Raw genomic sequence first — 17,659 nt, forward strand, 5'->3', positions numbered from 1 at the left:
TGCAAAAATGTGGAGGAACTTCGATACATTCGAAAATATATATATATTTTTTTTTTCATGCAGAATTTAGATATAAGCTGCACAATCACAAAGCCAATAAGATCAAGTTTTCTCAAAATGTCCTCAATAATTGTATATTCCTTGCATTTTTTTCATGCTGTTGTTTTGTCTTACTTATTCATAAAACCAAAGAAAACATGAAATGAAATGATGTAAAAACCATTGGGTGAAACGTGATGTCTTGAGAACATGGTCAGGCAGGGGTAGCCAAAGTATGGTTTCTGGACTTAAGCGTGCATGGAATGTCATGTCAAAACAAGCAATGGATTATGACATTATCTTTTATGTTATTTTTGTACAGATCGTTTCCAACGCCAGCCTTTCAAGCTCCAGTCACGTTGCAGAATAAATTACTTTTTACCAAATAAATGTTACCCATATAAAATTTAGGTTCTATAGTAATTAGGCTGGATTTGGAAATCTACAGTTGAATATTTACATTCACATTTCCTTTTAAAAGAAGAGTTCTTCTTGATTACAAGTTCTCATTTTTTTAAATTAACTTTTAGGTGCAATTTAGCATAATACTTGAAGATTGCTATTGGGCCCACTGCAGCATCTGGAAAATGCTGCTGGAAAAAGTTTTGCAATATCTGATAAAAAAGAATAAATTAAAAAAAGCTGTTCACAGGGCAGCTGATTAATCAGACCATCAACAATCAGCTGTATCAGACTAAGGAATCTGACAGGGAATACTCTAATTTACTGAAACGCCACCACTGGGTGCGTGAAACATTACTTGGTGCTGTGCATAAAATGGATTATGGTATCAGGTCCTAATTAGTGATGAGCGAGTATACTCGTTACTTGAGATTTCAGGAGCATGCTTGGGTGGTCTCCGAGTATTTCAGCGTGCTCGGAGATTTAGTTTATGGCGACGCAGCTGCATGATTTGCGGCTGCTAGGCAGCCTGAATACATGTGGGAATTCCCTAACAAACAGGCAATCCCCACATGTATTCAAGCTGTTTATCAGCCGCAAATCATGCAGCTACGGCGACAGACAGTAAATCTCCAAGCACATCCAAATACTCGAAGACCACACAGGCATGCTCGGGAAATCTCGAGTAACGAGTATACTCGCTCATCACTAGTCCTAATTAGATGGGGTCAGAATGTTTAAAAAAGGTTTTATAACTCGAACAAATCTAGGGGGAATCTGACACCATAAACATAGTGTCCTATTAAAGAAAAGCTCCCAGTTAATTTTGTCTATAACTGCACCCGCACCTGACTGTATGTCACATTATGGTTTTCTAACCTTTCGTCTTCATCTTGATTCCTAGCTTACTTCCTGATGTTATTCCTCTATTCTCTGATATAAATCCCATGATTCATCAGTACAACATCACAAGACCTGATGTCGCCAGTACCAGGTCTAATTGCTGGGATGACACTGAATACTCTTTTTTTATATTCTCCTAAATAAGTTACTATCAGTATACAGTCACAGAGGCTGAACTGTAATATCCAACATTACAATTTTGTGGCAGGAACTGTGCAGTCATCATCATTTCATTTTGATATAAAGTCCTGCTCCCACCTTACTGTGGAGAACTTCAATAGTACAGTCCATTAATTAGCATCATACAGGCAGTTCTGGTGACCTTCTAACAGAGAACTTAAATCCATGTCATTCCAAGGGGGTCAACTGGGATTTAACTGAGGAGCAGCAAACCATGAATTTCCAGATTGAAAGTAACAACTATGTAATACAAGCTAAATTATATCGCCCGATATCTCTTCTCCATTATGCCTCAAAACTAGTGAAACAGCATGTCCATCTTGAACGGTCCTCCCACCTCTCCTCCTGCTCCCTCTTTGACCGGTTACAATATGGCTTCCGACCCCATCACTCAACTGAAACTGCCCTAAAGTCACCAATGAACTACTAACTGCCAAGAGCAAGCAACACTACTCTGTCCTCCTTCTCCTGGACCTGTCTTCTGCCTTTGACACTGTGGAACACTCCCTTCTGCTACAGATCCTGTCATCTCTTGGCATCACAGACTTGGCCCTATCCTGGATCTTGTCATATCTAACAGACCGAACTTTCAGTGTCTCCCTCTCCCACACCTCCTCCTCACTTCGACCCTTGTCTGTCAGTGTTCCTCAAGACTCTGTTCTAGGACCTCTACTCTTCTCCATCTACACCTTTGGCCTGGGACAGCTCATAGAATCTCACAGTATGCAGTATCATCTCTACGCCGATGACACGCAGATCTACCTATCCGGACCTGACCTCACCTCCTTACTCACCAAAATCCCACACTGTCTATCTGCTATCTCGGCCTTCTTTTCTGCTTACTTTCTAAAACTGAACATGGACAAAACAGAATTCATCAACTTTCCCCCATCTCACTCTACCCCTCAACCAGACCTATCCATCAATGTCAATGGCTGCTCACTTTCCCCAGTCCTGCATGCTCGGTGCCTCGGAGTGATCCTTAACTCTGCCCTATCTTTCAAGCCACACATTCAAGCCCTTGCCTCCTCCTGCTGTCTCAAACTCAAAAATATTTCCGGGATTCGCACATTCCTTGACCACGAAACCACAAAAATACTAGTACACGCCCTTATCATCTCCCGCCTTGACTACTGCAACCTCCTACTCTTTGTCCTCCCCTCTAGCACTCTGGCACCACTCCAATGCATCCTACACTCTGCTGCCCAACTAATCTACCTGTCACCCTGCTATTCCCCAGCCTCTCCCCTATCCCAAGCACTTCACTGGCTTCCTATCGTGCAGAGACTCCAGTTCAAAACCCTTACTATGACATACAAAGCCATCCCCAACCTGTCTCCGCCATACATCTGTGACATGGTCTCCCGGTACTTACCTACATGCAACCTTCGATCCTTTCAAGATCTCCTTCTCTACTCCCCTCTCATCTCTTCTTCCCACAACTGCATCCAACACTTCTCCTCTGCTTCCCCCATACTCTGGAACTCTCTACCCCAACACATCAGACTCTCGCCTACTATAGAAACCTTCAAAAAGAACCTGAAGACTCACCTCTTCCGACAAGCCTACAGCCTGCAGTGATCCTCAACCTACTGAACCACCGCACAACCAGCTCTATCCTCTCCTAGTGTATCCTCACCCATCCCCTCCTTCTGTACCTGTTAGTGCCTTGTTTTTTGCTCATGTTTATTGTATTTGTCCATATTTGCCCCCTTTTCACATGTAAAGCGCCATGGAATAAATGGAGCTATAAAAAATGTATTATAATAATAATAATATAAGGGGGAAGAAAAGGGGTGGCTAGGGACAGGATGAGTTAATTAAAAAAACTGGATTGCTACTTCAAGCATAGCGTGTTACAGTGACAGGCTCGCTTTTCCGTTTGGCTTTGACAGATTCCGGTAGACTCATAGTTAGGAGTCTGAACTATTGAGGATGGAAACGCTCCCCTCATCTCCTCTCTCCCTTCTTTATTGTTTGCTGGCTATCAGGTACCCGCTTGGACACATGGTGGCCAAGAGTCAACTGTGCATGGGCAGAAGGTGGCACTATATTCTGTATTAGGTGCCTTTTTACCAAGTGGAGTTATATTTTTGAGCTGTTTGGTCTGATAATATCACATCTTTCACAATAATATGTTGACACTGATGTGAATTTGATCAGCTTACATGACACTAACTTCAAAGCAAGTTACTTTGACCCATAGTAAACTATCTAAAAGCAGATCTGGACTAGGCCCCCATTAAACCGTCAGGGTAATGATACTTGGGTTGCTCTTTTCAACTGACATAAGGAACTTGCATTCTGAGATGCAACTAACATAAAAAAGCTCATATGTCTGTAAAGAAGACTCTTCTTTTAAAGTGATTAGTACTGTTAGATTGTTAATAAACTCACTCATTCCAGGCTCAGTCAGATAGCTGTATCGCTTACGCAAGGCTAAAGATACAAAGTTCTGACGACGATCCACTTTCTCATTCTGTGAAAAATAAATAGAAAAAAATATATAAATATGTAATAAATTAAGCAATAAGTAACCAAATGTATAAGTCATATGTAGAGATGAGCGAACACGGACTTCTCCTGGAAGTGCATTTTATTGTTTAGAGTTCCGGCAGAACGGTTGCAGAGACGAGAGCTATGGCAATAGAGAGAAAGACCCCTAGCCCTTACTACAACCATGTTACAGCACCAAAATTTGGGTCCCCATTAACTTCTATGGAGTTCGGGTTCAGGTTCAAATTCGAGTAAACTTCTGGTACCCGAACCGAACTTTGAACAAAAGTTTGGTTGAACACGACAATCACGAACATCCACACGTCCGTTCATCCCTAGTCATATGTAAACATCATAACAACGTAGAACAATGGTGTTTCCTATCAGATTATTCCAGAACATTTTAGTCAAAAATAAGCTTTATATTAAATTTTCCAAATAAAAATATATGCATGTAATCAAAAATCTTTAGGTATACTTAGTTTTGTGACACTGTAATAGCACAAACAATCAACAAGGTAACATAGCATGTAACAATAGACAAAAACGACTGAATTTCGCATTACTTAGGTTAAGGTTGCTGCACTAGACTCATCTTGTGTATTATTAGCTGCATTTGTTATAGTTTTATATATATTTCTTTTGTACATTTCATTCCACAAAAAGAAAGGTAAGGAAACACAAACTAAATCCTGAGTTTGAGATTAAAAGTTGTGAATGCCATGGTTAAAGCTGCCCATGCTCATTACAAATATGTTAATGGAATCCATCAATTTGGGAGTGATCCAGTCTAGATCTAGTGTATACTGAGATCTCTCTAATGGTCTGATTTATTGATACTGTCAGAGGTTATGTTTAGACAGTTACTTATGGGGGTAAAATATTCTCCTTTGAACACCCTTTAAATTACTCTGTTTAAAACCCAGCGCACAAGAGATTAGTATTTTTAACTCCTTTGAACTGAACTTATGGAGCCAAAACAGTGAAGCTCATGCAAGGTTTACACTGATTTCTACGGGAGTGAGACTTTGCATGCTGGTATCATAATGGCAGCAGTTGTATCATTGACATACGGTATCAGTCTTGATACTTTCCTATGGCCGAGATCACTATACAACGGTGACTACCACATAGCATTATATATTTGAAGCTGTTGTGTATCCCAGGCCATATATTAGTCAACCAGAATTTAGACCAGAAGCCAAAGTGTGATACTGATAAAAAATGTTGCTTTTATTTACAGACTAATTGGAAATTCTCTATTCCGTTGTGACAGCTATTTTTGGTGAAAGTGACAACAGGAAGCATAGCCATATTTGTTGTTAGGAAAATAGAATATTTCTAAAGTGACATCCATGAGTGAAAAGTCACGGCTTCGCAAATTTGCTGTCACTTTTCCAAAAGCGTCTGGCAAAGCTTCACAGAAAAATGTCAATATTGGTAAAAAAGAACAAAAAAACATTTAAAGGGGGTTGTCACTACTCAGACAACCCCTTCTCAATGGCTATATTTCTTCAACCCGGTGTGGGTGCATTCCAGCTATGTTGGCACCGAGTCTCCCATGACGCTGTTGTCACGAGAGTCCTGCAGTCAATCAGCGACCACTTCACTTCTCACTTCCTTCTGAAGTAACGGAAAACCGGAGGAAGTGAGAAAACAGCAGCAACTCTCAGTTCTTTCGGATGTCCATTTTGTTGAAGGAAGTGAGAGTGAAGCAGACGCTTATTGGCTGCGGGACTCTCTTGACATAACAATGTCAAAAGCACCGCACCGGAGGTGAGTATAGCTGTTGCTATTTTACAAGGGAGAAGGATAGTGATTGAGAAGGTGCTGTCCGAGTAGTGGACAAACCATACAAAAAGGATATTTGCATCTTATACATCCAAGAGACATGTCATAAATGAATAGAGATCCCAAGAATAAGACTTGAGGGGCAATGGTCAGGGAAGAGGAGTCCGAATTCTCATTGATTTCTATAGGAATTCCAACAAGCTCTCCGCTGATAGCAGCAGGAGGGACTCACATCTACTATACATTTCTGAAATTATCCTGTGAGTATGCCATGACTGTACCAAGAGGTATATATACACATTTACATTGTGGTTTAACAAAAGTCTGCACAGTTTTTCGTTAGTGTGAGGGCAGCCATGGGAAGGTGGATACATATATTGTTCATATGCCTTCTGCATACTTCCCTGCCGATATAACACACACGTGATGTAGAATCGGTCAGGGACGTTAATGACATGCCTCCTAAACGCTTACATTTTCAGAACTGACGTGGGATCCTTAACTACAGATGATTGTTATTGAGAAAGGTGCACGAGTTATATTACCTCATCATCTTGGTCTGACTCTGTTTCCTTTTGGGTCCAAGATGGATTGCAGAGATAAGGTAAATTATAGTGGGCAGCAGGGAAAAGAATATTAGGATGTGATAAGGGAGAGGAAAGCAGCAGCGCAAGCACAAAAACAGCAAACAGAAGTAGACAGGTAAATTAAAAGGTAAAGAAACGTACAGGTTATCAGAAGTATACAAGCTCACACCGTGAACCAAGCAATCCAGTAGAACACACAATTGCAATTATGACAGTACAGTGGGAACGACAGATATTTGTCACAAAATCCAGAAGACTAAGCAGGACGTGAGGAAACACAGCCAAAATGACAGAGGACAAATAATAGCAATTTTGATTTACTACTTATTAGTAAAAAATTAACAACACTCAACTGCTTTAACCTGAGCATTTCACCTATACATGCGGTTATCATTCATTGCTAATCATGACAGCGGGGAACGGCTTTGCTCGGAGATACATCATCTTTAGTGATGAGAGAACATGCTCGGATAAGGTGTTATCTGAGCATGATCGGGTGACAACTAGTGATGAGCGAATATACTTGTTACTCGAGATTTCCCGAGCACGCTCGGGGGTCCTCTGAGTATTTTTTAGTGTTCGGAGATTTAGTTTTCATCGCCTCAGCTGAATGATTTACATCTGTTAGCCAGCATAAGTACATGTGGGGATTCCCTAGCAACCAGGTAACCCCCCACATGTACTTATGCTGGCTATCAGATGTAAATCATTCAGCTGCGGCAAGAAAACTAAATCTCCGAGCAATAAAAAATACTCGGAGGACCGCCGAGCGTGCTCGAGAAATCTCAAGTAATGAGTATATTCGCTCATCACTAGTGATAACCCTTCGGTGTGCTTGACAAACAAGCTTGAGTCCCCGTGTCTGCATGTCTCGTGGCTATTTGACAGCCGCAATACATGCAGGTATTAAAACCTTTTTGCTTACAATCTGGATGCTGTAAAATAAAATAATAATTTCCAACACTAGAGGGGTTTACCAGTTTTAGTAAACCCCTGATCTTCTGCTACAGTTCGTTTGGAAAAAATTTTAAAAAAAAAAAGAACAGAGTCTTACTCACCTTTCCCGGGTCCTGCACTGAGTCTCACTGATTGACTACAGCGCTCGATGTAACATCAATGCTGCAGACAATAAAAGATACTGGCAGCAGTGGCATAGACTCTGCACTGGACCTGGTGAGGGGGAGTAAAGCTCAGTTTGTTTGTTTCTTTTTTCAACAAACTTCACTTAAAGGTCAGGTGTTTTCCAAAACTAGAAAACCCCTTTAAGGATCTATTAGCATAACAAAAAAAATAAATATAAAAGGAAATAGATAAGTATTGGATATGAAAACTATTTTACTCTGTATGCACATGTAAAAAAAAAATCTATTTTTTAACTTTAAGACTGGAAACAATGTAGGAAGGTATTGTTGTGGAGGGTAGAAAGCCTGGTGAATTTTAACCTACTGAACAATTCACTACAATTAATTCTTCTTTGCATTTATGGTCTTCTCTCATCTTCACAATCTTTAGTTCCAGACTTGATGTCTGCAGCACTTCTTTAATCTTTGTTACTGATGCTCCTGGGTTGATGGATGTAATCACAGAAGCATATAATGATGCTGTTATGGGGATCCAGATCAGGTTAAATGCATTTTTTTTTTTAATGGGTGACGAAAACGTGTACAAGGATCCTTGGAAATCAAATGAAAGATAATGGAAAGGAGTTGGGAGTGACAAACAAGAACCAGATCTTCCAGTCTGAGGTGGTTAAGTATTTAATAGTCAGGAGCTTGCAATTAACTTTTACTAAGTCATCCCTTCTTCTGTATGTATCTAATATATATATGTCTTTTAGTAGTTTGGGGAACATCTGCATAATTTGGTGTACCCTAACGGGACATCGATGCAGACGAAGATTTCGGCTGGTCCAGCCACCTGTCAGAACGCCCGCCAAAGTCAATAAGGAGTTTTTCTCCGCTTCATGGTAAATTGAATCTCAGTAATTTAAAGAGTTGTTTTTGTCTTTATCTGGATCTTGACAGTCTTTTTTTCAACACAATAAACTATGGAACTATGAGGTCAACATCCCCATGAGAATTGTAAACCAGAATATAGAGGTTGGAGCTTTGTCATAATGAAGGAAGAGCTGCTGACATAAGGCCTTGAGCTTCCAAAGCTGATCTCTCAAATCTAAGCTATGGGAGGGAACAAGTATTTTCACAAGTTTAATCCAGAGTAAAGGACCTACCATGTAGAACTTGCTGAAGTTCACATTTATGGGGTTAAAAAGAGATTTGCCTGAAAGATGAACCATCAATGCTGAGTATTCTTTATACTTAATTTTCCCTTTTTCTAATAAAATAACTATATATATTAAAAAAAAAAAAAAGATTTGAAAACAAGTCATGTTATTATTGATAATCCAGAAGTATTGCAGTGGTTTCCTCCTTCGGGATTCTTTATCCATTGGCATTTGGAAAAGTCACAGTAGCCAAGGTTAAGTTGGGTTTTTAATAAAAATGGAGTAGGTAAAATCCACTGCAATTTTTTCCATAATTGGTCTAATGACAATCAGCTCATGGTCACTATTTCCTTTATAATTTTCTAAAAGAACTAAACTGAAGATTAGCATTTTCTTGTTGGCGAGTACTCGATAATAAGGACCAGAAGGGAATCTGGAACCAAAATTATAATAGTACTGCAAGTATTGTGTGCAATTCTGGTGGAGGTAATAATAAAAAAAAATAATCTCCATGCTACCAAACAAGTCAAGAGCCACTCAGAGAATCAAGAAAAACTATTATTCCAATTCCGGTTGGATAGGAGGTACTATCAATGTAATAAGTGGAAGGGATCTGGATTCAAAGCCGTATAATTTGAAGACCACAACGATTTAAGCCGCAAGGATACACTCAGTGGTCGTATTAAGTACTCTTGAATATCAAGGTAAAAAGTGCCATAATATTTAAAAGGTGAACAACATGAAAGATATGTAGATCTAAGCTGAACCGCCATTGACTTTGGAATATAGAAGTTGTTTTTTACAGGATCCCCAATTTGAGCAGAATTCTTCTGACCAATAGGGAATTATATTAATCTGTATTCATGAACATAGCCATACAGGACAGCTAACTCTCTGTAGTCGTCTCATTACCTTTTTCTGGGTTGGCAGAGTGATGTTGAGGTTGCAAACTGCAGTCTGGGGTAGGCCTTTTGTTGTCTTTGGCTCTTTCAAAAATGACAGTCGCCCACAAGGCTCCTGACTGGGGTCTCTCACCTGAAATGTATTTTACAAATCACAATACAAAGCACATTAAATAAAAAATAATAGTATAGTACACAATCTGCTGTAACTTTCAGGTAATATTATGAAAATCACAGACTGATGGATCATATTTATTAAAGCATAGGTTTGAGTACAATTAGCTATATCCACCAGACTTCAGTAGGAATTCGCACAAAAAAACTGACATACGTGCTATTGAAGTGTTGTGGACAGTTTTTTCTCCTCCTTTAACAAGAAGGCATGGACTACATATAAAAGTCTAAAAGGAGGTATGGTATGAAATGAGAAAGTAAGCCAACCAACAGGGGAAAAATTCCAAAAGAAAGAGGAAAATGCTGGCACAACCATCCAGTAAAATAAAAAAAAAACCTTCATTCAAAATTCCATAAAAATAGGTGGAACCACATAATAACTTAAAAACCTGACATGTTGCTGACAAGACAAACACCCTTAATCAGCCTAGAAACATTTCAGGTTTTTAAGTAGCTATATGCTTTAGCCTGTTTTTATGGAATTTTTAATAAAGGCTTTTTGATTTTATTGTATGGTTGTGACAACATGTACCTCGGATATTTTTGCTATGCTTCACCGGCTGGATTTTGCACACTTCCTTCAATATGTCATCCGATCACAGGCGTGGTAAGCCCCCTTTTTATTTCTTTCAACCAACAGGTGTTCTAAATGTAGATACAATGTCTAAATATTCATGAAATGTATTATACTAATGAACAAATCTGCTAAAAATTGAATTAGGCAGATCACATGAATTATCCAGGAAGTTCACATTGAAGTTATTTGATTTGAATCAAATTCTCTGCAGACCTCAAAGCATAATAAACATGGGGTGAAAAAAGAAGCCTCACCACACCACTCACCTGTGTCACTTCTACTGCTTGCAGTGTGGTCCTCTGCGAGTCTGGTCCTCTGTGCATCCTCTTCTGCCATCTGCACTTAGTACCAGGGATTCTGGCAATGAGTAGGTCTCAGACGTCACAACGCACGTTGCCCAAGACCGAGTCATTGCCTCAGGTGATGTGCCATGTGACGTGACATCATGACGGAATGACTGATATCTGAGGTCTACATGGCACCAGAAGCCCCAGCTCGGGGTGAAGATTTTGGAAGAGCTGAAGAGTAGGCATGGAGGAGTAGATGGCAGAGCTGCGGTGGGATAGATGAGCGGCGAGGTGAGAATTAATTTTTACAGCCCTGTACAGTTCAGCAAAATGGTCGCCAGATGGTCGCCATGTTGTTGAATTTGCACAAGGCAAATCACAAAAAAATTCAGATTCAAGAGAACAGATTGGTTCATCGCTAACTGTCCACCATAAGCTCTGATATAACTTTAGTAAATGTTCTGACTTTCAGGTTAATGTGCGTATTGAATCTGAGTTACAGTCTATATTTATTGATGACTCATTTTAAATTATGTAGAAAACGAAGCTCAACTACCCCAATTTTCTAGGAGCAACCAGCAGGAATCTAATGGGAGTAAAAATCTATTTGTGCTATTGAGTCTACTAAAGGTTGAGGTGGGAAACAGTGAAATGTTCTTGGGGACTTCAGGACCTCCTCAAGTGCTTATTTTCTGAAGTAGAAGCCTTTTCCAGGATGAGATGAACCCTGAAGTTGGACCTACCCTGTACATGGTACGTGGATGACCAAGAGCTTCAAGCTACAGTATGTCTTTACACTTATCCTACCTGACTGCACAGAAAGTGTAACACCCATCAAATTTAACAACTAACGGCTATTGTGTCATCTGACATTAGAGGCCACGTGGTGTTTATATAGAAATGAGAAGATAGGAATCAGTCATCTCCCCGAGCATTAGGAATATGTTTCAGGACGTTTCTGGCCATCAGAAAGTTCCTCCTCTTATACGGACCTTTGTTGCTCAAAATAAATCATAATTTACATTTGAGCGCTTGGGGTCAGATTGTACATACGTACATCCAAGAAATCCATAATAAATTATCATATTTATCACTTACCTTCACAGAAAAAGGCAGTCTGTTTTCTTTGAAAGCATAGAAATTAAATACAAGCTGCTGCCCTCCTTTTGTTAGTGGCGCCAGATTTCCATAGCAGTCCAAATGGATCGGTTTCCCTTCTAGTACCTGTTTAAAAAAAAAATTATTAACATGACGATCTGAATGAAAAGATCAGTGGCTTTATTTATTTATTTTGTTTTGATAAAGTATTTTTACTGATGTTTTCCAACAATTTTTACACAAACACTACTATTACTGTACCCGCATCGGGTAAACACAGAAAATTAAGAACAAATGGGATGGGGGGGAATGGGACATGGAAAGGGGAAGATCAAATTAAATTATAAACAAAAGTTCCCAATCTACAAAAAAAGGACAAAACATATAGTTATCACCACTGTAATGCCTAGAAAGAAAACATCTCCTTTTGGGGCTTCTAGCTGTGCAATCATTATTATTGCTCATGGGATAAACATGGATCATATCTCTCGTAATCCTCTTTATTAAATCAAGCCCAATCTATATCTTACTAATTCCCTTGACAGGAGCCCTGGTTCGTCCATCCAGGCAGCCCAAAGCTCTTCAAATTTATTAATATTGCCTCTTTTTTTGTACACACCTTTTTCCAAACTTATAAACCAGTTAGTGGTCTTATTTATGGACAACACATCTTTCAAAGTATGTAAATTCTCCAGATAGTAATGGTTTAGTAAAAACTTATATTCCCCTGGAAGTGTAAAATCTGGAGAATTTGTTCCAACAACTTTGCATCGTGCAATTATTTTGTTATTCTCCTAGAAATGCCTTGTAAATGTTGCATGCCAGTACATGATAGTGCCAGCTTCTCTAGGGTCACATCTTCTAGACAAGGAGAGGGATGATCAAAAGAGAAGTGATCCCCTTTGCATTAGCTTCAAAGAAGGAAACGTTTCAGTCAATAATAACAGTGAAAATGAGAGATGACTTTGGCATATACTCTATATAAGCTATTGTCCACTCAATATTCTCCTACGGACAGAGAAACTTACTTCTATGTCTTTACTCCTGGCAACCTCTTCAAAGTTCTCCTGCTGTTCCAGTGTTTTGTCCACTTTGTCATCTGTCATGCAGAAGCAACGCAGTCGAGCTTCCACAGGGTCGTTCATTTTGGCAAAGACAACAAACTTGGCCATGTATGGTACACATATCAATTCCCTGTAGAGCTGCGTCGCTAAACTCACAGTTTCAGGAATCTGATGACAGTCGCCAAGCCAAAATCTGCACAAACACACACAAAAAAAAGTGATATAACTTCCATATGTAGAGAAGTTTAGCAGGTTAAAAGGGTTGTGCAATGTTTGTTCCTCAGGGGTGCACCATTCCTTGACTTCCCAACTTCCGTCTAGCAGAGGGGCGGATAGCTCATGAAGATTTGGCCCAGTGATATGGCTGAGCTGATGTTCTCAACTCTACACTCTCCAATTTTACTTTGCCTCTGCACGATTGCAAAAGTGTGTGGGCACTGATGCTGGTCGAATCAGCAACAAGGCCAGTGTCATAACAGCTTGCAAGATGAGGAGCAAACGGCTTGGAAGGGTGCACTTTTTGGCTTGGAAATCAGCCACCTCCCAGGTGGCCACTATCCTTGACAATGAGCTGTAAGAATTAAGAATCCCTCCATTCTTGAGAATAAAAAGGATTTTTAGTAAGTAGTAAATTGGAATCTTGCTTGTTTTTAGCACTTTGCAATTGTAACCATTTGCAATCATGAGACCACCCATTAATGAAAGAAAGGTATTTTATGATTTTACAGGATGTCTGAAACTGGGAAAAATATGGTTTTCTTCCAAAAACAGAGCGACACCAGTTGATGGGCTGTGCTCATTATTACAGCTTTGCTCACTTCACTTCATTGGACCATACCTGCAATTCAGACGTAACTTACAGACAGGCATGGCGCTGTTTTTGGAAGAATTCCATCATGTTTGTCAAATCCTGGACAACCCTTGTATTTAAAGGGAACCTGTCACCCCCTTTTTTCGATTTGAGATAAAAATATGGTTCAATTGTGCCTGAGCTCTGCTTTACAGCAGTACCTTTCATATCCCCCTATTCCCCACCTTTGCTTATAAAATACCTTTGTAATCTCTCAGTTTTCGTATGTAAATTACCCCGCTTCGGTCCAAAGGACGGGGCCTATTCGCCGTCTCTCCCCCTGCTCCTCGGCGTGCTTGACTTTACGAGATCTGTGAATAACACATATCCCGTACAGTTTGTGTGTGCGCATTGAATTGGCCTCTAGCGCCTGCGCAGTATATTTTGCCCAACTGTGGTCAAAGCATAATATCACTATTGCACATGCGCCCCCATTTTTCATGACATTCTATGCCCCCTTGCATGGCAAGACTTCCAGGGCACAAAACGTCATAGAAAATGCCAGCGCATGCGCAATAGTAATTTTATGCTTTGACCACAGTTGGGCAAAACATACTGCGCAGGCGCTAGAGGCCAATTCAATGCGCACGCGCAGAAATTGTACGGGATCTATGCTATTCACAGATCTCGTTAAGCACGCCGAGGAGCGGGGGGAGAGACGTAGAATAGGCCCCGTCCATTGGACCGGACCGGGGTAATTTAAATACGAAAATGGAGAGATTAAAAAGGTATTTTATAAGCAAAGGTTGGGAATCAGGATATATGAAAGGTACTGCTGTAAAGCAGAGCTCAGGCACAATTGAACCATATTTTTATCTCAAATCGAAAAAAAAGGGGTGACAGGTTCCCTTTAAACAGAAGAATTATGGTAATCAATATTTTTTGTCAGGGATAATTTTTAGGCATGTTGGTGTCCATAGTATGTCGCTCAAACAAGTCATGTTTGCTATCCATTTTCTTGGCTTCCAGAGCAGCTTATCACCTGCTTCAATTTTTTTAAGTAGGTATGATAGGATAAATATTTTATTTTAAAATATATTACATTTTAAAGACAACACTTTGTATCTTATGTATTGCTATGGTAACGAATTTTGCCAATTCATACCCATTGTGAGGCAGTGACTGGTGCTATATGCGAGGGTTGTTATGTGTCCCCCATGATGTGCAAAGAAGCATATGGCGTAGCTGTGGTTGCAATGCAAAATAAAAGTGAGTATTGGTCTTGGACATACTATATGTCCAGGGCAGATTTAAGAAAACCTGTTGGGCTTTTCTTTTTGAAACGGACTACAGGATGGTAGTGGGGCAGTCCATTTCCTCCCCCGCCCCCCAGCCTGGGTTTTCCATGTGGCCCATGGACACAGATTCAAGTTACAAACCCTGCAGAAAAGGGTTTGGGTGTGTCAGTTTTGATCTTGTAAGCAGGCACTGTGGAAGGCTCTGTAGAGCTCTTCCTGTGTGAGGCAACACAGGGTCATGCGGAGCCAAAAGTCCTGGCACTCGCAGCGTACACGGCGGGGCAGTCGCCCATGGCAACCAGTCACAGACTGTCTTTGTTTTCCCGGCTGCGATCCGGAGGATCCATTGTACTTTCTGTTTGTGAGTACGCTGTACATTAAAAGAGACTTTACTTTTAACTTTTCCTGGGTCACTGCCTCATCACTGCACAGCGTGGACACCGCTGCACTACACCACACCATATATTTCTTGTATTTTTTTGTGACTTAAAATTTACCTGGCAGACACATTGGTTGTAAAAGATACACAGTCATTGACAAATGTCAGAGGAGTTGTTCCTGTAATGTCCTCCCATTGAGCTGGAGACGTCCCACCTACAACAAAACGTATTACCTTTTAAGACTTCAAAAAGTTGCAACCTAAACAAACTGCTAATCATTGGGTCTGATTGATATTTGACCGGGACCCATAACAAACTGCAAATGAATGAAAATAGCACTGAGCGATTTGCTGGCTATAAAATATTCAAGCACATGCCAAGGTTCAGATGGACTTCTGTCCAAATATCATGGGGTTTTGAGTCTGAACATTTTAAGTTTTTACACTTTGATGTAGCAATTTCTGCTAACAGAATGGTGAAAGCATATAATTATGGGCACAGCAGCTGTCAAAGCTCAATTTGTTTGCAATGTTTAAGTGCTTCTCAAGTGGATACAAATTACTATACAAAATTATTTGCTTGATTTAAAACAAAAAAAAAAAATTAAAGAAGCAGTGCCTTCATCGATCGTCCAGTTCTGATGTTTAACCAGGCCCCAATACTTCTCGATGCCATCTCAACACACAGAGAATAGCAGGAGATGCCTAATTTGCCAATTACTGGGCAAGGTGTGTCACACTGCTATGGCTAATGATCGGCTGATATGGCATTTCCTGTATGTTGAGATGGTCTCGAGATGTAGTGACCTGTGTGGAGCAGGGAAGTCTCAGAACCGGAACTACAGAGATTGGGAAGAAAGCACTTGGAGGAGAAAGCACTCGGCTTTTTTTATTTCTTGAACCAGTCTGAGACCTTTATAAAAAATTTTTTACCAACCCCTCAAAATGTGGAATCATTATTTGATATGAGGATACTGTATTTGGAATTTTGTATGTTCCAAAATGTCAATGTTGTTATACTTTTATATATATATTTATTCCATCATAGATGAAAATGATCTGACAATAGGAAATGTGCCTGATCAATAGTATGACCGACTGTTTGTAAAAGCTCGCTCACACTGGTGCCGAGCCGAGTGCTATCAGAGGTTTTATCGGATAGCACTCGGCCCAATGTTATACTATGGGGACACGCAGATCTGGTAATTATTTTTCATGCTGATTTGGCATGAGAAAAAAAACTGCAGCATGCTGCGAGCGGCTCTGCAAATCAGATCACATGCACCCATTCACACCTATGCGTGCAAAACATCGGACTGCACTCAGATATCATCCGGATACAGACAATGGAGAGTTCAGTGTACCGACACTCGGATCTAACTCTGATCAGAGTTTGAGCTGAGTGTCATTAGCATAAGCCATTAATTCTTGCATAAGAAAATGATCGCTTGGGTAACCTCCTACTATCAACATTCCGGAAAGAATTGGTAGATTAGGACCATGGTTGAAAAAAATCCAACATGTTTCCTTTTAGGCTAAAATTGGTTCCATTTAAAACTATGATCAGCCAAGTGGTCAAACCTACCATCGTTTTGCCCTGTGTGTGGCTAACGTGCGGGTTTTAGTCATTGATACGCACCTGTAATACTGCACAGCAGCCTGAGACTCGGGGTAGTGTCTCCTTTATAGCCGTTGGTTACACCTTCACCGGATGGTGGGGGCACCGGGATTGTCATAGTTATCGGCTTGTGGAATTTCCTCCTCCTGGGTTCCACAGTGACAATAGGACTAAACGTGGCTCGGTTTCCAATGACCTTTTTGACCAACTCATCGGGTACCGGCTGTGCCTGTAATTCATTAATGATTTACATAATTAATAGCATCCATCCAGCAGGTCAACAGTAAAAAAAAAGCCATTGTTTCATTTTTCATTAACTAAAATATCATTTGTACTTAATTGATTTAGAAAGTATAGAGCTGGGGAGCCGGGCAGGTGCATGGGCGGTCAACCACAACAAATTAACCAGAACCTGCAAAAACAACAGTTTTTTTTGCCTTGTATTCAATTTCCAGCATCAAATTACAATATAAGTAAGAACAAAATATTCCCTGTATGATTAACTCCTCAATCACCTTCTTAAGTTATGTTAACATTCTAACTACCGTAGATGAATAATTGTAATACTGGCTCCATTATTGGTAATTTGCCCCTGAAATCAGGCAGCGGGTTTTTTAAATTTTACTCAAAGCAGGGATGAGGAGTATGCTGAATAGGAGGCAAATAAATGGCATTTACTGACTATCCAAAAGCTAGTATTCTGACATTTAGGAACTGAGGGTGATGCATTAAGATTATTGGGCCCCAATATTGCATGTCCTGCTCCTGTTTCCCTGACTTCTTAAAGAAGCAAAAAATGTCATGTATTCTAAGCCTGCGTTGTTCTGTTCATTTTCAAGGAAGTCCATCA

The 17,659-nt window shown here is 40.1% G+C and overlaps 1 protein-coding gene across 36 annotated transcripts in view; it reads right to left on the bottom strand.

The window, feature by feature from the left end:
* Positions 1-17,659, bottom strand: part of ANK3 (ankyrin 3) — an 853,965-nt gene that overhangs the window by 48,731 nt on the left and 787,575 nt on the right. For 23 of the 36 annotated variants that reach the window (XM_069753584.1, XM_069753587.1, XM_069753586.1 and 20 more), the window contains 7 exons: positions 16,831-17,038; positions 15,310-15,406; positions 12,689-12,917; positions 11,661-11,786; positions 9,535-9,657; positions 6,357-6,383; positions 3,922-4,003 (listed from right to left, as the gene is read on the bottom strand). In XM_069753584.1, coding sequence (XP_069609685.1) covers positions 3,922-4,003; positions 6,357-6,383; positions 9,535-9,657; positions 11,661-11,786; positions 12,689-12,917; positions 15,310-15,406; positions 16,831-17,038 — 892 coding nt within the window. The remainder of the gene's footprint in view (positions 1-3,921; positions 4,004-6,356; positions 6,384-9,534; positions 9,658-11,660; positions 11,787-12,688; positions 12,918-15,309; positions 15,407-16,830; positions 17,039-17,659) is intronic. The other 13 variants (XM_069753585.1, XM_069753580.1, XM_069753607.1 and 10 more) reach the window with 3 other exon arrangements.

The sequence above is a fragment of the Ranitomeya imitator genome, chromosome 2 (assembly GCF_032444005.1).
Source record: "Ranitomeya imitator isolate aRanImi1 chromosome 2, aRanImi1.pri, whole genome shotgun sequence".
Taxonomy (NCBI): Eukaryota; Metazoa; Chordata; class Amphibia; order Anura; family Dendrobatidae; genus Ranitomeya; species Ranitomeya imitator.